This window comes from Phyllostomus discolor, chromosome 14, assembly GCF_004126475.2.
Source record: "Phyllostomus discolor isolate MPI-MPIP mPhyDis1 chromosome 14, mPhyDis1.pri.v3, whole genome shotgun sequence".
Lineage (NCBI taxonomy): Eukaryota > Metazoa > Chordata > Mammalia > Chiroptera > Phyllostomidae > Phyllostomus > Phyllostomus discolor.
In genome coordinates this window covers 6,646,099-6,671,370 of record NC_040916.2, presented here as the reverse complement: position 1 = coordinate 6,671,370, position 25,272 = coordinate 6,646,099, and the positions used below count along the sequence as shown (strand labels likewise).

General features: G+C 37.5%; 1 protein-coding gene across 4 annotated transcripts in view; it reads right to left on the bottom strand.

Moving 5' to 3' along the window:
- Positions 1 to 2,427: 2,427 nt before the first annotated feature.
- The window catches only part of CR2 (complement C3d receptor 2), a 35,437-nt gene continuing 12,592 nt past the window's right edge, over positions 2,428 to 25,272 (bottom strand). Inside the window, exons 2-21 of one of the 4 annotated variants that reach the window (XR_004900597.1) lie at positions 23,278 to 23,667; positions 21,492 to 21,680; positions 21,307 to 21,406; positions 20,990 to 21,072; positions 20,152 to 20,559; positions 19,370 to 19,546; positions 19,198 to 19,288; positions 18,832 to 18,908; positions 17,523 to 17,930; positions 16,967 to 17,143; positions 16,805 to 16,892; positions 16,367 to 16,449; positions 15,478 to 15,870; positions 14,316 to 14,501; positions 12,337 to 12,525; positions 11,684 to 11,707; positions 10,924 to 10,999; positions 5,941 to 6,049; positions 3,851 to 3,899; positions 2,428 to 3,187 (exon numbers count right to left, since the gene is read on the bottom strand). Coding sequence is in view for 3 of the 4 variants with exons in the window: in XM_028531079.2 (XP_028386880.1) it covers positions 5,956 to 6,049; positions 10,924 to 10,999; positions 11,684 to 11,707; positions 12,337 to 12,525; positions 14,316 to 14,501; positions 15,478 to 15,870; positions 16,367 to 16,449; positions 16,805 to 16,892; positions 16,967 to 17,143; positions 17,523 to 17,930; positions 18,832 to 18,908; positions 19,198 to 19,288; positions 19,370 to 19,546; positions 20,152 to 20,559; positions 20,990 to 21,072; positions 21,307 to 21,406; positions 21,492 to 21,680; positions 23,278 to 23,667; positions 24,838 to 24,923 (3,319 nt within the window). In the remaining variant the exon portion in view is untranslated. Of the gene's footprint in view, positions 3,188 to 3,850; positions 3,900 to 5,940; positions 6,050 to 10,923; positions 11,000 to 11,683; positions 11,708 to 12,336; positions 12,526 to 14,315; positions 14,502 to 15,477; positions 15,871 to 16,366; positions 16,450 to 16,804; positions 16,893 to 16,966; positions 17,144 to 17,522; positions 17,931 to 18,831; positions 18,909 to 19,197; positions 19,289 to 19,369; positions 19,547 to 20,151; positions 20,560 to 20,989; positions 21,073 to 21,306; positions 21,407 to 21,491; positions 21,681 to 23,277; positions 23,668 to 24,837; positions 24,924 to 25,272 lie in introns of all 4 variants that reach the window. The other 3 variants (XM_028531079.2, XM_036014969.1, XM_036014970.1) reach the window with 3 other exon arrangements.

Sequence of the window (25,272 nt, the reverse complement as noted above, 5' to 3'; positions counted from 1 at the left end):
TCACTAGAATGACAGCTACATGAGGACTTTTATTTTATCACTGCTGCATCCCATGACCTAAAACATTGTTTAGCACACTGAAGGATGTATATAATTATTTGTTGAGTGAACAAGTGAAATAAGTAACTAAGGTCAACCACTTTTTCAGATAATTTAGTGGTAAAGGGTAGGGGATAGCTTAAGAGGGAAGCATGGATGGTTTGAGGAGGATTTGTTTTCAGCTGGGCTGCTTAAAGTGAGCCCTTTCATCTGGGATTGGTCCTCTGATTATCCTTCAGGAAATTCCCTCTTTAACTTAGTTCCCTGTGGTTCACACAGACCATTGTTCCTCTACCCTGACTCTACTGGCATGTTGAAACAGCTTATTGTTTGTTGTCGGAGGCTTCCCTATGCACTTTGGGATGTTTAGCAGTTATCTTTGGCTTCTACCCACTAGATGTCAAAACACTCCTCTCCTCCAGTTCTAACAACCAAAAATGTCTACAGACATTGACAATGTCCTCAGGGCAAACTTAGTCACCCCATTTGAGAACCACTGAGGTTGATCAATCCTACCCCAGCTCCGAGCCTGTGCAGCCAGCTCAGGCTTTGTCATCTGGCATTTCATTGTCCTGGCCCTAGTAAGTGGTTTAGTTGGGGACATATGACCTGTGTCTGGACAAATCAGAGGTAATGAAGGGAATTTTGAAGACATTATTGGACAGAAAAACTTTTTTTCTGGAATGCTAAGCTGATGAGGTGTGTGCTTGTCATTATCAAGCAAATATTTTTCCAGTTTTTAGAGTTGTCAACTACAGACTGAGGCCAGCAGAGAAAAGCAGAAAGAGGATGGAACAGATTCCTGAGGACGGGGTTTCAATATTTAATTCCTGTTTTGACTGAAGCCAGCACACCCATGCTCTTTTCTGTCATGTGATACAATAAAATCCCATTTTGGTCCAAACCAGTGTGAGGTAGATTTTTGTGATTTGCACATGAATGAGTATTAGCTTGTGCAGGTTTGCAGGTAGAAAGGAGCCAGTGATGAGAGAGGATATAACTAATGGAGCAATGTCCTGGAAGAAAGAGAAAGGGATGGTAGAGAAGAGTATAATCAGTGCAAAGTGGTTGGTGGAAATGACAGTGGATACAGATAAGCTTGGAGGTGGAGGAAGAGAAAGTTGAGAGTTACCCATGATGTTTCCATCATTTGTTAAGAGAAAGATGAATAATACAGATGATGGTAGATTACAGTAGCTGGCCTCAGGTGCATGAACCGATAATAGAGAAATGAAAATGAAAATAGGAATGAATAAAAGATACTGAACTACATCCCACTTCTGGGTATATATCCAAAAGAATTGAAAGAAATGTCTTAGAGATATTTGCGCACCTGTGTTTGCAGCAATATTATTCACAACAGCCACAAGGTAAAAGCAAGCCAAATGCTCGTGGACAAATGAATGCATAAACACAATGTTGTATATATGTACAATGAAATACAGTTGAGCCTGAAAAAAGAAAGAAATCTGAAACACGTTACAATAGGGATGGACCTTGAAGACACTATGCTAAGTGAAATACATTTGTCAAAAAAGGCAAATACTGTATGATTCCACCAATATGAAGTAGCTAAAGTAGTTAATTGATTGAAACAGAAAGTAAAGTCATGGTTGCCAAAGACTGGAGGGATGGGGGAATGTGGAGTTATTGTGTACTAAGAATAGCATTTAATTTCTTAAGATGGAATTTCAGGGGAAAAGGGGAAGGGTTTACAGGAACGAGTATAAAGGACACATGGATAAAAACTAGGGGCAGGTGGAAATGGGAGGGAGGAGGGAAGGCCTGGGTGAGTGGGTGGGGATGGGAGTAAAAGAAAATTGTACTGCAACAACAATTTAAATAAAATTTAAAAAATAAACCTGTTTTGTTCAAAGGAAAAAAAATTTCTTAAGATGGAAAAGGTCTAGAGCTCTGTTTCACAATGATGTAAATGTACTCAACACTTCTGAACTGTACACTTAAAAAGGGTTTAGAGAGAAAATTTTATGTTTTATACTTTTTCCACAGTTTTTTAAAAAGACCACAAACAGCATACATAGTCTGGGAGGAGATGGAGAGAGTAAATTCTTGATAGTCAGGAAGCAAGGTTTTATTTCCTCAGTAGTGGAAACAGGGAAATGGTGGAACAGAGAAAATTGACAACAAGATTTAGAGTGTGGCCAGAGAGGAAGAGTGTGGTGATGGGTTGTGGAAAGGTGTTAGCTAGACAAATATAAGAGAAAGTTTTGAGGATGAAGGAATTGAGTTTGTAGATTAAGACTGGCCAAAAAGATGTTGAGGTGAGATCTAGAATGCATAAATGTTAAATCATGAACTCTAAAAACCCTGACTATGTCTATATTCAATAGTTCATTGAAATCAGAAATAAAAGTCATATAAGGCAAGTGTTTTTTAAGATAAAATTTATTTGAATAACTAATGTACATATTATCAAGTGACATTTTACAAGCAACTAGAGCTTCTGACAAAACTGCCAAGGAAATATCTACAGATTGATTGCATACAAAAATGTTAGAATTGAAACTTGACCTCCATAACTTAAAAAATTGTGCAAATTATGATTACTGGGTGATTATGGAAAGGTAACAAATAAGCCAATACACTTTGCCAAATACCCAATAACCAAAGGCAATATGAGAAAAATTCAAACCAAGTGGAAATAGAAGTGAAATGTTTAACCATATCTGAAAATACATGTTTAACCATATTAAAATAAAATCAGACTTCCCAACAAAGGTATGCCCGTACTAGCCACAGGGAATTAAAACCACACCATAACCAAAAGTATATGGTAACAGTAAGCATGCTAATTACAAAAAGAAGAGTCTACATAGAAGGACAGTTCATTTTAGTTCCTTCCTTAAAACGGTGACACTTTCAGAGCTACATAATTGATTATAGCCCCAGCCTGGCTCCAGGCACATCACAGGTGATGCTTCAAAAACGCCTTGAAGAGCAGGTGGCAGTGAAACCAGGCTCCCATCTTTACCATCAAGCAAACTTTCTTTGTTTTGCTTCAAAATAAGTGCAAATAGGAAGAAATAGCTTATGAAATCGTTTCATTCATATTGAATTAATTACTTGCTGATGTTCAAATGCTTTCTTTCCAATCCACATTCAGCTGGATTCCAAGCAAGAAGGCACACTGAAATAGATAATTTGTGTTTAAGAAGCAGCACAAATAACATTGGTACAAATCAAACTTTAAATAATGGGAGTGGTGACATTCTCTGCATATACTACATGCTACAACCAATGAAGCATCAAGCCTATGAGACAACATCATTCTATTAAGAGGTCTTTCTTTAGATAACATGATATGAAACAAATAACTTAAATTTTATATTGATAAATATGAATAAAGGTGAGAGAGAACTGAAGCAATAGTCTCATTCTCACTTATCCAAATATTCATTTAACTAATGTTTATGTTATAGTTTTACTTTGAACTCCCATGACTTTCAATTTAAAGATCACTCCATCATGGCCTGATGCTATTCTCAACCCTTTTGTTCTGACTCTCCCACAGCAAGTTACCTTTTCTTGCTCCACTGCCAGAGCTGTTTTTCTGTATCTTGTTTACTCAATGTATTCTTACACTATGATATGTATGTGTCCTATTTTTACTTTTACTATTAAAGTTATAAGAGGTCAGAGATGATATCTGTATTTTATAGATTATGTAAAAGAAAGCAGTTTGAAGTCAGATTTGAACTTGGATTCTACTTTTGTCAATTACTGACCCCAAAACCATGATCAAGAGAAACATTTAGCCCTGGCTTTCTCATCTCAGATATTATTGGCTCACCTTGGTATTATCTTGGGACAATACTCAACTTTCAGTGATGTATCAGGGCTAAACAAGGTAAGGCATGAGAGACTGTCAGCATAATGCCTGCACACAATAAACCTTCAACTGTTCACTCCCATTTACTCCTGGAAACCTCAGGGGGACCCTTGCTGTTGCCTGCTAATGCAGGGTGGCTACTTAATGCCTTTGCCTTACTCCTTAAATCTCTATCATCTCCTTTCTCAGTCTTCTTCTCAGCTGATCATTTTACTTTCTAGTCAGTGGGAAAGCAGAATCATCAGAAGAGAACTTCCACACATGCATTCACCATCACACCTCCCCACCTGCCTTCATCTGCACCCATATATTCTGCTTTCCCTCCTGTTCCTAAGGCCATGCTCCTGTCTGAGGTCTACACCACCCTGCTTGTGCCCTAGATGCTGTTCCTTCTAGCTGACCCAAACATTGCTCCAGCAATTCTGCCCTTTTTTGCCATCATTTTCCCACTTTCTCCTAGATCATTCTCAGCAGCACACAGGAATAGCAACGTAGCTGCCATTTCTTCATTCTTAAAAGTATATCTCTTGGTTTCTTTCTTATTCTTGTCATCACTCTACTTATCTGCTCTTCCACACAGAAAAACTCCTTGAAAGAGTTGTCTTAATTGATACCTCCAATTTTTCTCCTTTCATTTTCTCTTAAGCTCACTTCAGTCAGGGTCTTGCTTCCTTCCTCTCCACCAAAACAGTTCTTGTCAAGTTTACCAACAAGTGTTGTACAGCTCAATGCAATGGGCAGTTTCACTACTCATTTTCTTGATCTATCAGCAGCATTTGACAGAGTTTCCTCCTTGCAATTCTTTATTCATATGGCTTCTAGGCTACCACGCTCAGGTGGTTTCCTCTTGTATCAAGGATTCTTGGCTTCTTTGTTGATTCCTTCTTAATCCATGACTCCTAATGTTGGAGGATCCAAGACTCAGCCCTTGGACCTTTTCTCTTCCCTAGCCTCTTTCTCACCCTTGGGGATCTTAGTTGATTTTGTTCTTATGTAAATCCATACACTGGCAGGACCCAAATTTGCATCTCGAGCCTGGACCTATTTTGTATATTCAGCTGCCTTTCTGGCACTTCTACTTGGATGTCTATTTGATATTTCATACTTAACATCTTCAAAGTGGAAATCCTGGTTTATCTTGCAAATCCTGCTTTCAAATTCTCTGGCATTTTAATTGATGGCAGTTCTATATTTCCACTTTGTCAGGCCAAAATACACTTGTATTGTTATTGATTCCTCCTTTTCTTTCATATTCTGACACAAACTGGCAACAAATCCTACTGTCACTGTCCTGAAAGTGCATGCAGAACTTGATCTCTTCTCACCAGCTTGGTGGTAGCCACTCACTGCCTGCATTATTGTGGTAGAGTCCTCACTGATTCCCCATCATCTGCCCTTGGCTTCCTACACTCTGTTCTTAACACAACAGTTACAATGATAAATTCCTTCTCTGCTTAACACCTCCAATGGTTCCCATCTCAAAATAACCCCCAAATTCACTGAATGGCCTAGCATACTCTACATGATCAATCATCCTTACCCTCCTTCCCTTACCTCTGAGTTCATCTCTACCACTTTGTTCCTTAGTTAGTCCATACTAAGCCATTCTGGCCACAGCATGCACATAACACATTATGATCTTTGGCCTTACTGATCTTTCTTCCTGGAATGTTCTTCTCCCACATGGATGGCTCCTTACTTCACTCTAGTCTTTGCTTAAATGCCATTTTCTCAGTAAGAAGTTCCTCTTTAACCACCTTGCCCTACCTATCCCCTTTTCCTGCTTTTTTTGTTTTCATAATACCATCTTCTTATTGATAATATTCTCAATCATTTTGTTATTTATTCAAGTATTTGTTGAATGGCTAAGTGAATAAAAAATAACAGGAACATTAATTGGCAGTATGACCTAAGTAACAATTTCTATGCAAGATTATTTTAAAATTGTGCAATAGAACCATACATACTTAGTACTATGCTTACTGATAAATAGAATTTGAAGGACATTTTGACATAGAAATTAATAAAAATATTTTATTTTCATTAGATACCAGTTTATCTTCTGATTAGCTTGCTGGGTTGTATGGATCAATAGAATAGACTTCTCGTGTTTCTAAATGAAGATCTTCTTTTGTAGGGTGTTTATTTGTATAATAATGGCTAAATGAAAGAAGAAAGAAAAGTAACATTTTTACTTATTCACTATGATTGCTATAAACATGTAACAGTTGTCTTCTTTCCATGATTCCCAATACATGGTAAGTACTTTTCATGGATGATTCCATTATATTGTCCTAAATAGCTTATAAAATAATCACTAAAATCCCCATTTTGGGGGGAAAGGACCATAAAAATAAATAACTTACTAGGTTGCCAAGTGTCCAAGTCAAAAGTTGATACTAGGCAGCTTTCTATGAGAACCAGGACTTTTAATTACTAATAACTATAACCACCAGTTTGGAAAAAAAATTAAAGTCTTTTTTTTTAGGATATGATTATAGGTTTACCTTTTTGGGACATAATCTTTCTAATTTAAAAGAAAATTTTTATATTTGATGCTTAGTTCAAAATCCTTACATGGTCATACAGCACTAAAGCTTTATATGATTTTTTGAGGACATTTTTACTTTTTGTCTTTGAAAGCACATATACTTTCTGGTGCTTCTAAGACCACTTTGCTGAAATTAGCAAAGGGCAAAAATGTGATCATAATACCATGTAGAACTCAGAAAGTATTACAGAAAGTATTACATAATTACTGGGAAAGAAAAATTACTTCTAAGGTTACTTACAGCATGCCTCTCACTACCATATTTAAGAGCCAGCTTATAGGAAGATCCATTAAGAACATTATGAAATGGTAATTTTAGGTCAATATGATATTTATATTTTATCAAAATATATTAAAGACCTAGAAAATAATAGCATAGTTTCCCCTTCAAATGTTTAGATGCTTTTTATAAATATTTAGTTTTGTTACAGGGCATCCATTTTGTTGAATATTTTTGATTTTTTTATTTAAATATTTTAATTTTAATGCTATTATAGTTGTCTGAATTTTCCACCTTTGTACCCCTCCACCAAGCACATGTCCCAACTCTCTCAGTCAATCCCCACACCATTGTCCATGCTCATGAAGGACATCATTTTAATTTTTAACTTTTTTAATATTTTGTTTTTATTTTTTATTACCATTTAGTCCCCTTATGACCCCTAGCCCCCAGCATCACCACACTGTTGTCCATGTCCATGAGTTTTTTGCTTTTTGCTCAATTGTCCACCCCCAACCTCCCCTCCCTCCACCCCAGCTATAATCCTACTCTCCATCCATTTCAAAATGATTATTCATCTCATTTACAATAAGTATTCAAGGCAGCTCAAATGTCTATATCAACTTTCAAAAAATAAATTGAATTTGGTTCATATCAGTTGAGACACTTAAATAATAGCACGTGCTATAATTATGCTAATAAAATTAATAATAATCAGACTGGAACACTATGAATTATTTGAGTTTGTAGGCATTTCCAAAGGTTGAAAATTCCCTTACACATGCCATGCCCTGATAGCAAGCTTAGGAAGGAGAATGAAGGAAAGAGATAGAGACCACATTTTCTATTTATTTAAATTTGCAATTACTCTTGGCTAAAATTATCTCTTAACTTCCTGTGAGGAAAGTCATGCAAATGACATCCTATTTTTTTTCTTGAGACCCTTTTCTCTCTTCAATTCTGTGAAACTACTCTCTCCTAACTTTCTTCCTACCTATGACTGTTCCTTCCCCTCTTGCATTTTAAATATTGCAGTCCTTCTGAAATTAGTTTCATCCCTATTTTTATCTTTGATGTTCTTTCTGGTCCCAAAGTTTCAACTCTGAGTTAAATGTCACCTACCCAAGTCCAGGCCCCCCTTGAATCCTGCATCACAGGTGCCACAAAGTTTCATGGTCAGAACTGAACTCATCAACTTTCCCCACAAACCTGTCCCTCTCCCTTTTTGGTTCAACACTAGGACCACCCAGTCACCTCCTCTTGACTCAGTCTCTGTGCCCCCCTCTCCTTACATTCAACAGGATACACAATTCTGGGAATCTTGTAGTCTTAACAGTGAAGATTTCTCTTACATCTGTTCTATCTTCTTGATCCCTGCCACTGCTGCTTTGGCTGATGACTCAATCCTGCCACTTTGTGAAAATGCAAATCTGAACATATTTTTTTCCTTGATTAAATTCCTATAAAATAAACCACAACTCCCTGTTACAGCCTGCAGGCTTTTGATGATTTAGCTTCTGACCACCTTTCTAGATTCCCAAATTGTCTATTAAATGCAGGTCAGTTCCAAGGGATGTTAAAAGCATTATGTGAGAAAAAAAAAGTTGTGCAGTCAAATTAGTTTGGGAAATTCCAGTTTAAAAAACATTAACTAGCTTCTTTATTACAGGACTTTATTCTCATGGTGATTGTGAATCTCCATGAAAAAAATATAGTATGCAGTATTTTTCCATCTTATTTGGTCAAAGAATCCCCTTTCTCCTGAAGTCATTCACAGCATCGTTCTCTGGCAAACACAACAGTCTGAAGCACATTCCAATTGTAGACCCTTGCCAGACCTGTCCTGCTCGGGCCCTCCCAGGCTTAGAACAAACTATTCAGGTTCATCGATGCTATCATTGCATAGTTTCAATGTAGTCCCTTTTTGTCTGATATCTAAACTAGACATACAACTGTGAACAATGTAATCAGATGGTACTGGTTGTATGCTAAATAAAAGATCCAGATCACTTGGTATATTAAAGAAACTTTTGCTGGAGTTTGTGAGTGATATGTTTGGGGTGATGTGACCTGGCCATTCCACTGGAATTTGAGACTTAGTAAGACTTCATCTGATTATCTTCGCTAACAGTCATGTATAGTACATAAGAACTTATGCACAAAGAACATTCCAAGACTGATACCTGATGGTGTCATTTGCTAATAATATATCCTTTGCACATGCCAGAATATCCTGTAATTCCCACCAGACTTATGTGTCAAATAGGACTTTTATTCCATTGCCTCCACCTTAACATATGCCACCTTCACCTATTTCCCAGTCGTGTCAAACTGTTTATTTGTTCTCAGAGTAAATGGTAGAATGATAAGCCTCTGGGTCTTTACTTAAATGGCTCCTTCTGCCTGTATGAACTTTCCATTTTTGTGTACACTCTCTTAAATCTCACCTAAAACAGCTCCTTCACTTGATTTTGGCCAAAAGACAGAGAAGCAACAACAACAACAAGAACAAAAAAACTCCTTCAATGTGGAACTTTTTCTGATCAAAAATCTCAAATACTGATTATTTGTTTTGCATCCTCACCAAATATTACATGGCATACTTTGGCAACATTATAGATTCAAATGTATTAAAAATTAATAAATCAAAAGCCAGTACTGGTATGTCTAAATACTGTATAGTAGTACATAACAAAACATAGAAACCTAGTAATATACTTAAGTAGTTATGAAAACAACAACTGAGTGAATGATTACTTGAAAAGAAAAAAGGCCTAGTATGTTTCTGAATAGGAAGACCTTACAGAAAAGATAAATTTCTTACAAAATAATCTATAGATATAAATGAAATCACATCATATGTTTTTAGAAAATGACAAATGATCAAAAAGTTACCTGAAACAACAAACATAAGACAATAGAGGAAAATATTCTTAAAAAATATATATAGTGAGGGGATTCCTGTCCAACCAAAGAGTAGAATAGTAGAAAGCCATACTTATTAAATACAAAGTAGCTTTTTTTCTTTAAAAATTTTACTGTAGAGAGACAGGTAGGGAGGGAGAATAAGAGGGAAAGAAATATCGATGTGAGAGAAAAATATCAATTGATTGCCTTCTGCCTTCTGCCTTCTGTAAGTGCCTGACAGGGCAAAGCACAGAACCCCATAACTCAAGCATATGCCATGACTGGGAATCAAACTGGTAACTTTGGGGGTTTATAGGATGATGCCCGCCAATATGGCTAGGGCAACACAAAGTGGTTTTGATAAAATGGACATATCAATAAAGCAGAAAAAGGAGTCCAGAAGCACAACATACAGAAATACATACACAAATACAACAAACATAAATATATTAATCATTTGATATTTGGTCAAGTTAGAACAAACTTTCTGGAAAATCACTTGCAATATTTATTAAATATCTTAAAACATCACATTTATCCTTACTAACTCCAGAAATATAAGCACTTGAAATAAGTACATGTGAAATTTATTAAAAGGTATTCCTCATATCTTTATTATTAAGATCAATGTGGAAGCCACCTACATTTCCACAATGCAGAAATACACATAATAGAACAATGTACTATTATTTCTGAAAAAAGAAAGCATGATGTAAAGATACAAAGAATGTAAATGTGCAAAGTGAAAAATATTAGGCAGAGGGACTATACTACCAAAGTAAATTTTGGTAATTTTAGTATAAGAAGAGCAAAGAGAAAAAGAGTATGAGAAAAAGATCAGATAGGAATATACCAAAATATCTATAGTTGTTACCTCTAGGATTTTTTTTTAAAGATTTTATTTATTTATTTTTAGGGAGGGAAGGGAAGGGGGCGAGAAAGAGAGAGAGAGAGAGAGAGAGAGAGAGAGAGAGAGAGAGAGACATCAATGTGCAGTTGCTGGGGGTTATGGCCTGCAACCCAGGAATGTACCCTGGCTGGGAATCGAACCTGGGACACTTTGGTTCCCAGCCCGAGCTCAATCCACTGAGCTACGCCAGGCAGGGCTACCTCTAGGATTTTTTCTTTCTGTTTTCTAGAATTTTTATAATGTGTCATTTGATTATAAGCCATTTAAATAAATGTTCAATATCTTTTCAGATCTTACAGATAGGGCTTCCTATATATAGCATAAGACATTGTATTCCAGTTCTCACATTACTATATTCCTTTCCTGTAACTTGTGCTTCTGTGTTTAGTTTCAGGCAAGAAGCTGAAACCTGTAGTGAATTTTGGTTAAGCATGCATTGAACTTACTGTACTCTGTATTTTAATATCATGTGTAAGACGACACCAATCAAGCAGATAAGAATCACAAAACCTGCAGAAAGACCTAGAAAACAAAACAGCAAGTATCAAATGGCAGGAAAATGTTACCTATAAAGTTTTGAAGTGATTATGGAGATTATTCCTAATGGAAGAGAATATGGCATGCTACTTTTATGCTTACCATTTCTGCACCATATAAATATAGAATTCCTAAATAATCATACTTGGCCTTATGGTTTTTCTGATACAATACATTCCACTGTTAATCTAAAGCATCAAGCATTTGACCCCAGGGTTCCAGTCAAGTTCTGTTGGGCTTCTCTGTTCCTTTCCATTTTGCTAGTAATATTCTTGTCACCGGGGTAAAGTTAGGAGCTGGGGACACTAGGGTCCTATGACTTTGCATGACAACATTTAATTCTCAGTTGTGAAATATATTTTCTGTTGTAGAATAAGCCAGCCTATTTTGATAGTGCCAGATCATGCAAAAGACCAAGAGTAAATATAGTCCAAACTTTCAACTTAAAAACTGGGAATAGCTGGCTATTCAAATTATTTATTCAATTGTATCCAAAAGTGACAGTTTTCAAAGTGAAGGGCACATTAAAATTTCCTTAAAATGCCAAAAAAGATCATTTCTTATGAGTTGAAGAGAACCAATGGTAACAGGAAGAATGTAAGACCTCAAATTTTATATAAATTTTTTATAAATCATTAGAATGATTCTTAATTATTTAAGAAAACTTACCACAAAGAAGAGGAGCAAGCGAGCCTAAGGAAAATCCAAAATTGTGAACATATTAATCTAGTTGCATGAATCAATATAGCCCAAAGTCCCACAGCACTCTCCCGAAGTTAGCATTCTCTCTAGGTTAATATTCCTCTCTCTCTAAGTCTACTTAAAAGGATGAATTGGAACCTTAGGTTTACCCACTCTTTCCTCATTTCTTATATTGCAACTCATTGAACTTGTTGAGTTTTCACTTTTTTAATTAAGTAAGTTGGGTAGTTCACTAACTAAAAAAACAATATAGTCAGGTTGGAATGCAATTATTAACTGCTATGACTGGTTTGTTAACATATTTTTTGAGGTCCCTGTCAAATTGGTAAGCCCTTATAAATCAAGACAGCAACAAGGGAAGTCTCAGCAGCAGCTCCTTACAAAATGTAAGGTTGTGAGTTTTGTACCTTTTAAGTGAGTGTTCCTGTTTCTTTACTTCCCTTATCCTCAGAAAGCTTTGCTTTTTCTAGAATACACAACCAACTAAAAATTTGTCTATTACTGTACCGCTGGTTACAGGCCTAGTTCAACTTAAAACCCAGGAGTCCCTAACATTGAGGGGTATCCCTCAGTCACTTCCCTCCAGTGAGACAAGTGCCAGCAAAGTCCCTTGTACTTACCTTGTGATCTGCAAACAGCCAGGGGAGGGTTCCATCCATGATCCTCCTGGCACTGGCTCTGGGGACTGCCTTCCAGGGTATACCCATCTTCACACTCCAAAGTAACAATTGCACCATACTGATACTTTTTCCCAGACTCCAGCCCCTTCTGCATTCCATTCATATACTCTGGGAAGCTACAGTTTACCTCTGAAATCAAAGAAATCTAATTTAGCAATGAAGTAGATTCCACCCCTAATGAAAAGTTTTACAGAACCAACTTAGTTCATCTCAGTAAGTAAAGTCTGACTGAAAAACAAATATAACATAGGTAGAGTCTTTCAGGGTCAGCCATCTATCTCAATAACCTCTATGTAATTTAAACCAGGATTACTTTCCTTCCTTGTGTTTTAGTTTCTAAACTAATAGCTAGTTAATTTTAATGACTTGTCAGGGAAATTGTGAGGGCTAAGTGGGTAGGAATTCTGAATTACTGGTTTATTACCGTCAACTCTTACTCTCCAATTCATACATGTACATGTTTCCTCCTTTTTTCTTTCATCTCTTCAGTGTAGGGGTCAATACTGGGAGATTTTTGGATTTGATTCCTGGTACTAGGCCTTCCTAATGTGTGACTTTGGAAAAGTTACAAATCTCCTCATTCTACTGAGACTTCATCTCTAATATAAAAATAAAAATGGTACCAACTTCATATGGTTCTCAAAAAGGCTAAATGACAATGCACTCAAAATTCTGTGTACAGTGTTAGACACACAGGAAAAAGTGATCACCAAATGTTACACATGAGGAGGGAGCCCAAAATTGTAATTATCTTCTGGAGAATGGACCCCTTGTAGTACAGGCTTCCCCTACTATGTGAGTGTTCTAGGAACCCATCTGTATCAGTGTACCAGCTGATGTTGTTGTGAGAGGCTACGTTCAGCCTCTGAATTTTTTTTTAAAGATTTTATTTATTTATTTTGAGAGAGAGAGAAAGAGAGAGAGAGAAACATCAATGTGTGGTTGCTGGGGGTCATGGCCTGCAACCCAGGCATGTGCCCTGACTGGGAATCGAACCTGTGACACTTTTGGTTTGCAGCCCATGCTCAATCCACTGAGCTACGTCAGCCAGGGCAGCCTCTGAATTTTTTTAACTCTTTCAACACATTTGCCCATTTCATGATGGGTGATTTACGGGTGTACCTGCCCACACATCACTGAGTAGTCAGCAGTTTTTGTCCAAAAATGGCATGACCCCCATACCTCACCCTCCCTATTCACCTGATCTCACCTCAAGTGACTATTTTTTGTTTCCCTGGCTGAAAAAAGTCCTCAAAGAGAAACATTTTGCCAATGTGGAAGAGGTGAAACAAGAAATAAAAGCACTAAAAGGCACTCAAATTGATGAGTTTGAAAACTGTTTTGAGTAGTGGAAAAAATGTCTCAATAGGTGTACTGCATCAAATGGAGAGTGCTTTAAAGGTGAGTGAAGTTTAAACAAGTAAAAATAAATACACAATTTTTTAATAAATAAGGTCTAGGTTTTTTGGGTTCCCCCTCATTTTAACTCACTCCTCATATTCTATGTGCCTAATAAAATGACATTCTGAAACTGTTATAAAAAATATATACTCATAATCCCATCATCACACAAAGGAAATACATTGAAAAAAGTCACTGTACTTTTTCATTAGTGTTTTGTCAGATGCATACTTACCATAATTGTTATCACAGTGTAATACACTTTGGTTGTTTAATTTATATAAACATTTCAACTTTCTATATTTAAAGGATTACATAATTGATCATTCACCCAACAAACTACACACTCAGTCATTTTTCTTATTTTGTGGTAGTTAGGTTAATTAATATATTAATCTAATTAAAATGCACTTAATTAAATAATCTAATTAAACATTTATTTGCTGCTTCTAAATTCGAAGTTCCTAACTAAATATATCTATTCAGAACAAATTTAAAATATTAAGTAGATAATGCACCTTTACAAAAAGGGGCAGGGTGACTCCAGGTTCCCTCACGTGTGCAATAAAGGCGTGCGTCTCCCACCAGCAGGTAGCCTTCGTCACAGCTGTACAGGACTGACATTCCAGCATAAAATCGAGCTGTATCGCCACCAGTGTGATTCCCATTGGGGATCTTAAATGGAGGTTGACATCCTATGAGGGCTTAGACGCCAATAAAAAGGGTCTTTAGTTTAGCGCAGAGGAACGCACAGCCAACACTTTCTGTGGGTGACGGCCATACAGAAAGAGGGCAGGCAACAAGCCAACTGATTGGTATCTAGTCATATCCCTTCCACCCAAACCAAGCAGCACTGGACAGAGATTTGCACTGTCTGTGTATGTTGTACACGATCTGAAGAAAAATGTCAAAAGTAAGATAATGAAACACCTATGGCTGCAGCCCACAATTGTAATCTACCAACCAATAGTAGTCTTCACTTTTCCCTTTAGATACCACAAAGAAGAGAGAACCTGCCCTTCTAAACATGACAGCCAAAGGCCAATTCAAGCAACTGCTGCTTGCCAGGTGAGCAGAGGGAACCCTCACTAAATCAGAGGTTCAACATTTATCTTGGGCTGTAAACATGTGTTTCACTTAAAATGAGAATATTATGTTGGCCAAAGAGAACCATTCTGGTGACTTAAATTCAGTTCTTGGGTCACTAATTGCCACCCTCTATTGTACATGGTCACCTAGTCACTGACAGAAATAAAACAGACAAATGATAACTACAATTACAAGAGAGAGAATTCAAAGAGTCCAAAGGCCAGCTTCACTCCTCAGAATATGCAAAGTTCTCTTTCTGGCTGGTCTTACAGCCTTAAATATCCAATTATCAAGCCACACCTTTGACCACCCCCCTCAATGGTAGGTGTGTTCTTATCATTCTAATTTAGTAACAAAATAAATTTTGTAGACAATAACAATTTGCCAATTAACCATTGTCCTTTCATATATTTAGCTCAATCCACTTATAAAGAGAAGAAAAAAGAATTGGGTGAGAAGATAAGGCAGGTATCTTCTTAAGCAAGCTTTTACATGCATTTCTTTAAGTCAAATAGCAAGCAAGTACAGATTGAAAAATCTTTGTCCTGATTTTGAGCACCATCCTATAGTTAATGTCCTAAAATAACTTACCCATTTTGATACAAGTTGGTACACCTGGCACCCATTTGTTATTGGTATGACACTTAATCAGCTCACTGCCATTTATGATGAAGCCGGGGTTGCAGGCAACATATACAATGTCATTGTGGGAATATGATGAATGAGTTTTATTGAGTATGTATCCATGTTTGACTTCTGGGTTAGAGCAATGGGTCACAGGATGAGGTTTTAAGCACTGTGGGGGTGGTCTATTCCAAGATCCATGTCCTTTAGAATCACTTATGCATCGTATAGTTTTCTCTCCCAGAAGAGAGAATCCTTGGTCACATTCATAAGAAATTTCAGTTCCATACAGAAAGTGTTCTGCCATCACACCGGTGTGCCTCCCATTGTCAGTCTCTGGTGGAGGTGGGCAGTGAATAGCTGCAGAAGAGATTCAGGAAGTTCTGCTTTAGCAAGTACACCAAGGTGAACAGTCATCATTCAGATACAAATGAGGATTTGCAACTGTGTGTATAGCACATAACTATAATATGATTTAGATTTACAATGTGTTCTTTTAAACAGTTTATAAACATTTTGATTATATAAATAGTATGTATTCATTCTAAAAAATTTAAAAATCCAGTAAAGTAATAAGAGTAAAAGAAACACAGTTATATTACCATGAATTAGAAATATATATTTATATATAATTTATATCCATCGCATATAAATATAATTTAGGAGATGTATGCCAAATACTCAGCTCCTACTTGACAGCTTTGCTTCCCAGTGACACAGTGATGACCAAACAGTGAAAGATATTTCTTATCTGAGGTACACTGAGATAGAGCACAAAGACTATTGAGGTGGTTCCTCAATGGCCTGATGCTTGAATGCCTTACTACCCCAGTGACAATTTTAAGTGCTGTCTTACCTTTACAGCGTGGAATCTTTTGGAACCAAACCCCATTCTCACCATCTTGACACTTCCGATAAGAATGTCCAGTCAGCTGGTACCTAGAGAGAGATTATAATACATTTCTTCTTCTCAATGTCACATCTCTGAAACCTAGCCCCCTCACAACACAAATGCAGAAGCACTCTTAAACACGAATTTTGATAAAGAAAAATTAAAACACTAGACCCTCCAAGTAAGAAAACTATTAGATTTAGAGTTGCTCACAGCAAAGCCATTTCCAGGTCAAGAAAGAACTAAAAAGTCAGAGGTGTTAGTTGGACCTTTGGAACCTCACATTCCCTGTGAGTGTGGCAATGAGTAACCTCTAAAGAGAGTCATCAGGACAAGCTGAGGGTAGGACTACTGCACAAAACCAAGTGGAGAGCCTCTCCGAATGGGCCATCTCATACTCACCCGTCATGACAGGATGTATTAACTGGAATCACAGGGAAATCACCTGGAAGCTCTTGAACATCTTCTCCCACAGGCTGACATGGTGCCTCTAGAGGAAGAAGGTTGGAATTACTTATACATGCCTGGGATCAAAGAGAAAGGCAACTCTGGAACTGAAAGTACCTTCACACCGAGGGGCAGAAGGACTCCAATTTCCTGAAGACATACACTGAATGGATTTGCTGCCCACAAGCAAGTAGCCAGGGTCACAGGTGTAGTCTACAGTCATCCCAGAGACAAAGAGGACCCCGTTTCCACCTGTGTGCTGACCATGGAGGAGCCCAGAAGGTGGCTGGCAGTCTGAAGAGAAAACTCCCCACATAAATACCAACAAAAAGGAATTTGTGCTCTGGAACATTAAGTGTACAAAATTTGACAATAGACAATCTTAAACATTTAAGCCAAGGATCACAAAACTCCAATTAAATACTAAATGCTTTCTGTACTTTTGAAAGAACTAGACATCTTTAATCAGGGCTTGTCATTATCTACTCTGAATATCCTCTGGATACAAGAGGTATTTACATGAAGAACATATAAAACACACATGGAACATTCTGTTACAGATGGAAGAAACAGAAGAGTAATTTGTGCCCCATTGACTTTTCCCATGACTCTAGTTTTGGGTGGGAGATAAGAAAATTAAGTAAATACCTCCTATTTTTGTGTTTGGTTTTACCTTTTTCACACATGGGTATTTCAGGATCCCAGGTGTTATTGGCTTTGCAACGAATCTGACTGCTGCCCTTCAAAGTAAATCCATCATCACACTCGTATGTCACACTGTCATTGTAGATATATGGAGCTTCCTTGCCAGATATCTTGTGTCCATTTGCAATGCTGGCATATGAGCACCAAACAGCAGGGAGGGAAAGTTTACACAGAGGAGCAGGGCCACTCCAGATGCCTCTCTCTTCACTGTTGCTTATACAGTGGATGGTGTTTTCCCCAATGAGGCTGAATTCCACTCCTTTCTCAGGCCCAGGGTCACACGTATAAGTGACTGTGGTTCCATACAGCATGTCTTCTGAGGAACTGCCTGTGTGTCTCCCATTGTAGATAACAGGGGGCGGTGGACAGGTGATTTCTGGATGGATGAGAAGTGATTAAATAAATCTGTTTCAGTATTAGAAACCAAAGAAGAGACATGGACCTGGTTATGAAACCACTGTTATCACATTTCCTGGAGAATACAGATGAATTTTTATGATATGAGTTATGTCAAAGCTTATTAGATGTGTAAAATTCAGCTTAAACAGGGTTCATAGAAAGGACTTCTGTAATGGAAATCTTTGTTAAAAATGAACATGTACATTAATATAACATTGTGAGGCAGTCAAGACCAGTAGGAAATTAGTAATTAAAATTTTGGGTTTTAATAAACAATAGGTGAATAAAAGGCACAGGAGCATATAGAGTTAAGTATATTTGGAGTGCCATCTTTGTGTTGAGGTGATATGATAGTTTAGTCAAGAATATTTATTGTTGATTGAGCATTTACTTTTTGACAGGCAATATTCTCATTTACAGAGTAGGGATACTACCACTTAATTATAATAACTTTGAAGTCTGCATTCTTGAGCTGACTTTACAGATGAGGGGCTAAAGTTTCAGAGAGGTTATATAAATCACCAAGATCATACGATGCAGTAGATACAGAATAAGAGGTCAGATCCCATACCAATCTCCTTTTTCTCTACTAAACCACGGTGTACCCCAAATTAAGCATGGTGACTCATATACTTACTGCTTTCATCATCTTATACTCTTAAATCACAGAAGAGGAGCAGCAACTGAATACATTTAAATTAAGTGGTTGCTATGCTTTGAAGTAAAGAGAGGTCACAGTGGAGAGACAGCAAAACTTGACAAAGTTAATGGAACAGAGTTTAATATCTTATTCCCAAAACATAGCCTAAAACAGAAATCTCCCAGGGCATGCATAGGTCTCACATTATTTTAATTTCTCTGTTATATATGCTACTCACCTTTACAAAGACGAATCTCCATAAACCAAGGAATCATGCCTTGACAAAGCTGATAAACACTCTCACCTAACCGGTACCTAGAGGTAGAGTCATGTCATTTTACCATCTAGTGACCACTAAGCTAAGCAAGAGCTATTGGCGCTATAGCAGACTCACTACATTCAGGACAAGAAGCAATAGGAACAAAAATGTAGCCAGCATCAGCTCCATCAGCCATTGCCATAGTTCCCACACATGGAAAAATGACACAATCAGCACTTCCATGAACACATGACAGAGACAGGTCTTTGCAGTAAACTCTTACACAGAGCTTGCAGTGTGCACTGATAAGCCAGCCCTAGTTCAGGTGAGCCAGCACTCACTCACCCTTCATCACAAGAAGAATTAACATCTGGTCTAATAAATTGAGCCTGGGGTTTTCTATAGAGATGTTTTCCTATAGGTTCACACTCTGCCACTAAGAAAAAAGAGAGTAGGATGAGAAATCAACTCAAGGTAATCTCAAAATCATAAAACACAAGCATGCAAAGCCTGGCACCTTTGCACTTGGGGGCAGTGGGTGTCCACACCCCCACAGAGGTACAATGTATGGATTCTTCTCCCACCAGCACATAGCCAGGGTCACATCTATATTTTATAGATGTTCCAGGTTCGAAGAGGGTTCTGTGTCCATCTTCCTTGTGCCCATTGAGGATTTTAGGAGGAGCTTGACACTCTAGAGAGAAGGAAGGAAAATTTTCATACATAAACAACAGCAACAGGAGGAAATAACCAAAGAAATTTACAGTAATGTTATAATTTCCCTCTGGCAGCAATTGTATGATACAGAAGGTATGTTGCAACCCAGTTTGGGGTAATTTTAGATCAGTGGTTCTGATCTTTTCCTCTTTTCTGCTCTTAGGCTGCTGCAGATTTTGTTCAATTCCCACTCAGTGCTTTACCTTCTCTCTTGTCTCTTCCTTTCTTAAGGAATCACCTTGTATGCTTTCATGACAGATTCTAATGTTTCCATGGGGTGGGGGCTTTGCTGACTTCCCTTCTAAGACACCAGTGTTAGGATAAACAAGCATTTTTATTCCCTAAAGAAATGAGCAACTTAGTGTTCCCTAATGTTATTTTCCTAAGGATACTTCCACAAAATGAACCAACACTGGGGCAGTGTTAAAAAAAGCCTTCTGCATAATCCATAAACACTGTAGTATTTAGTAAAATTGAGGGGACTAGAAACTAGAAAAGGCCCTGCCTAAGTCCGCAACCCATTCATTTAATTGTTTGATGGGATCAGTCAGTAGCACCTTTTGTTGGTATTGGAACACTCACCCTTTTCACAGACTGGTGGGGATGGCTCCCAGATGCCTTGGCCATTACATCGTATTTCCTTCCTACCTTTCAAGGTGAAGCCAAATGAGCAAGCAAATACCACAGTGTTGTTATATGAATATTGATCTTTCTGCCCAGACAGTATTTGGCCTCTAAGGATCTGGGGAGGTGGACACTGAATCCCAGAAATAGAAAGTTTGCAGCGTGGGGCAGGGCCACTCCAGGTCCCAGTCTTCTGACTATCATTGGTACAACGGATCGTGCTCTCCCCAGTCAGGATGAAGTCCACTCCTTCCTCTGGGCCCCGGTCACAGGTGTAAGTGACTGTGCTCCCATATGGAACGTTCATTGAAGGGTTGCCTGTATGTCTTCCATTGAGAATAGAAGGAGGTGGTGGGCAAAGAATTTCTAGAGAAATTACACGGAGAAATCACAAGATTGTAGCTGAGCTGCAAACAAAGCCACAAACTTGATGCCAGTCTTAACTCCTGAATTTCAATAAACAATCAATGCAGCTGTAAGAATATAATTAAAAAAAATGATCTATTCCAGATTTTCTTCTGGTCCTTCGATTTCTTTTACTGAGTATATTATCCCCTTTATATACATGGCCCAGATTACAAGTCTACATAGCTTTCAGAGAAAGAAAAGCCTAGGACCCTGCCTTACTTGAATAAACAGAATAAAGAGGCAACTGAAAAATGCTTCAGCTATAACCCTTAGAGATGTCTAGGAGAAATATCTGCTCTCTAATTAGAAACTTTTTGTCGAAAGAATTCAGTGCCCTCCTGAGCCTCAGACAAGGAACTAATTGCAGAGCACAGTTTGTATAACCTACCTTTACACACTGGCATCTTGGTCCATAAAGCATTCTGTCCAGCAATTACACACTGACTAGAAGGTAGGCCCTCTAATCTATACCTGTAGACAGAGGGTGGTCATTCAGAATTATTAGGCAGCCATTGATATGTGTCAATAACCTCTACTTAAAGACCCAGGTAAGTTTATTTGATTTGTGTGCATCTACTCTTATTAGCATTATCTGTCACAACCTCATCCCCAGCTCTCCATAGATCCTCACAGAGGAGCCTTCACAGGTCACCATGCACAGAGAAGCCCAAAGGATTAAGTCTCATAGACCCTCCAGACACTCACCCTTCATTACAGGAAAAGCTCACAGTTACGCCAACCTGAAGACTTGAAGGCTCCTTTATCTTCCCATTGACTAATGGACTTGGAGGTGCACACCGTGCTTCTATGGAAACACACCAAAGATGCACAAGGCATGGCACACAACAGAATAGCCTAATTTCTGAAAATTGATTGTAAATTTAGAGTACCTTCACATTTTGGAATGACAGCACTCCAGGCTCCTGAAGACAAACAACGAATGTTTTTTTCTCCAACAAGCAAGTAACCGGGTTCACAGTGGTAATTCACAGACGATCCAGGGACAAAGGGGCCAACATTGTTTCCTGTGTGATTTCCGTTGAGGACCATGGGAAGTGGTGGACACTCCAGGGGGAAATCTTTACACACATACATTTTTAAAAAAGACCATTAGATGAAATGTTCTTCACAATATACATTTTAACATAGTACACAAATCCAAATAAATGACACATGATCTGTGGTAACAAGTCATGAATTTTCAACTCAACGTTTTTAAAGGTCAAACAAGTGTGATTTAATCATATCCATTTTATACTACAAATAGCTCATTGTTTTTCATTTTTAGTCACTATGATTTATTTTGTGAGAAATATCAATTATCAAAAAATAGTCCATTTTCACAGATACTCTCACCTCCATTTAAGCTTATTCTCTTCTCCGAAAGTAGCATATTATTAGGGGGTTATCCTGCTAGATATTAGTAACAGTTTTGTGGGATCCTATATGTGATATATATATATATATATATACACACACACACACACACACACACACACACACACATATTGGGTGACACTGTGTACTCATATCTTAATTTATGCCTTTCTTTCTTTGCTTAATACATATGAGACCTTTCCATGTAAATACATAAAGATCTACCTAAATCTTTATAAAGGCTTAAGTCTTTTTTTTTTTTTTAAAGATTTTATTTATTTATTTTTTAGAGAGGGAAGGGAGGGAGAGAGAGAGAGAGAGAGAAACATCAATGTGCGGTTGCTGGGGGTTATGGCCTGCAACCCAGGAATGTACCCTGGCTGGGAATCGAACCTGGGACACTTTGGTTCCCAGCCCGTGCTCAATCCACTGAGCTATGCCAGCCAGGGCTGGCTTAATTCTTTTGTACAGTCACCTCATTTTGTGACTATCTTCAGACAATCCGTACCTCTGAGATTATATATTTATTTATAAATATATACATAAAATTATATTTTTCCAATAATAGTTTTTTTAACTTGTTAATTTCAAACTGATTTTGTTCTTCACTAAGTAAATAAATAGATAATGTTGATGGTAAAATGTTTGTCAAATATGCCAGTCCCTGTAACTGTATAATTGAAATTCAGATTTAGATTTCAGCAACAACATAAGCCCAACTACATAAAAACTAATGGAGACCTCACTTGTAAAGTCATTTGATTTGAAATGTTATGACTGGGAGATAATTTGGAAAAATACTGGATCACTTCAGAAAGTGTTTATGGAGTCACATAGAACAGGGCACCATTGTTGCCAGGCTGTATCAGTGGCTATTTATAGATAAGTGTTGAGTCCATGGGGTGGTAATTTTGCTAACAGATCTCACATTTCTTCTCATTTTAACATTAACTCAGATATATGCTTTAAAACCACATAATTCACATAGCACTAACAAACTCTGACCCCCAATTTTGTGAGACTTATACAATTCAATTATTAGGTATGTTCAGTTACATTTTCCCATCATAATTTAAAACATTTGTTCTATTGATGCTTGTTGAATGAACATTCATATCCTTTACAACTAAAAAAAAATACCCCAGGAAAATTATACTTTTCATCCTGGCCATGCTTCCACCCTAATCCCCACCATTCATACATCAACACTGTTGTTCCTTCAGAATGATACAAAACTTCACCTGCACAGAAATACAAGGACCCACCCTCCCAACTCAGTTTAATTTCCTATTTACTCACCACTCTCACAAATTGGTAGTGGTGTTGGTCCCCATTTTGTATTTGCTCGGCACCAAACAGTCTTGTTTCCTTTCATGGTGAAGTTGGTGTTACAGGTAAATGTCACAGAATCACCATGTCTGTATGGTGGCCTAGATACTTTATTTTTGTATCCCCCTGGTACTATGGGCTCAGGGCAAGTAGACCGCCTGTTGAAATATTCACATATAGGAGCATCTTTATCCCAGGTTCCTTTCACTTGGTCTCTACTAATACAAAAAAGGCTTCTTTCTCCAATGAGGCGGTAGTTAGGCAAACACCTGTACCTCACAACAGTATTAATAGGTACAGGGACAGTAACAGAACTGGTATGACCATTTTTTATTTCAGGAGGACGGTCACAAGAAATCCCTGAAAATTAAAAAAAGAAATATGCAGTGAAATTAATTATGACAACAAAAAGAATCAAATTTAGATTAAATGTCCAAATACAGGATATGTCACTTTATCAAAAACAGAGTTAGAAATGTGTATAATTTATTTCTTACTCATAGTCCTACTGATACCAAAGATCCTAAATTCTTACCATTCACTTGATCCTCAGCAAACAAATCAATATACAAGTTATAGGTATCATCTTGACCAAACAATGACAATAAAACATATTTATTAAATAGTTCTGAGTCTAATCAACTTTAATAAAACAAAGACAAACAGCACATGAAATTATATGTTAATGACATGCTAATCACATGTGGGGGCACCATGGACTAATGAAATGTGGGCTCAGGTGACCTGGTTTCAAATCCTCACTGTCATTCAATAGCTGTGTGACTTTGGGCAAGTCTTACCATCTCTAAGTCTCAGTTTCCTAGTGTATCATATAAATCAAGCTACTTCATAAGGTCATAACTGGGACCCAGAGAGATAAAAGGCCTGAAATGAGCAAGTACAACACCTGAAACGTAGAAATTATTTGATGCCTGTTTCAAACACACAACTGGGGCTACAAGTGGTGAAAGGACATTCTGTTCCTCTACTAAAGATACTGCAGGCTCACTACAGTCATTTGTCATCCTTTGATGCCGCATCCTTTTGAAAAAGCCACAGGAAGTAGTCAGGGATTTGGAATAATGACCTCATATCCTTTATATTCTTGTACTAATGTTAATTCTTTACAGCTGGATTGGTGTATACACACCTTTCCTGAGTGAGTCTCAGAATGAAGGAAAAGTGCCAACCTCAGAACTGCTGGTTGATTTCCATTTAGCTCTAAGAGTTGCTCATCAGTAGAGGAACTGGGATAAGAACACATGGCCAAACCATTTCAACACAGATGTGCTACTCAGTTACAGTGGGGTAACTTTCCAGAGCCTTTATCTTAATATAGATAGAATACTCAAGAAATATGTAGCCAACTGAATACCTTTCATTTTGGTCTGCACTCTAGAACATACTGAAGAGTCCATGACCATGTCCATGTTCAAAGTACACATATGGGTAAGATGTTATAATTTATATATGCATGGTAACATCAAAAATCAAGAGGTGAGATTCATACTTATTTTTGCTTCTACTCACGTTCACAGACGGGAAACTTATTATTCCAGCGTACTGTCATCCCTTCTGAGACACACTGACTAGAAGATTTGCCACTTAACCGGTACCTTAAACAATAAGGGGCAGCAAATCATCACCAGAAGAAACCAGTTCTCAGTTGCATGGAATTAATCATATTTCTCAAACACGTGGTATTAATGAGCTCAGTTTTTTAAAGCATTTTAGGCTGGAAAAGTCCAAGACTGTTTGTGAATCAGTTCAGCTATGTGATGACATCAGACCAAGTGAAAACAGAAAAAAAATATTAATGATTACGAATTTTTAAAATATTCTCCTTTTTCTCTTTGGCTTCCAAATTTCAAGATTCTCTTGATAATTTTGAAGGAATAAACCTCAGTTCTGAGTGAAGTAAATATCAAAGATCTTTTTCCCTAAGCGTATCCCAGAGAGTCTCTT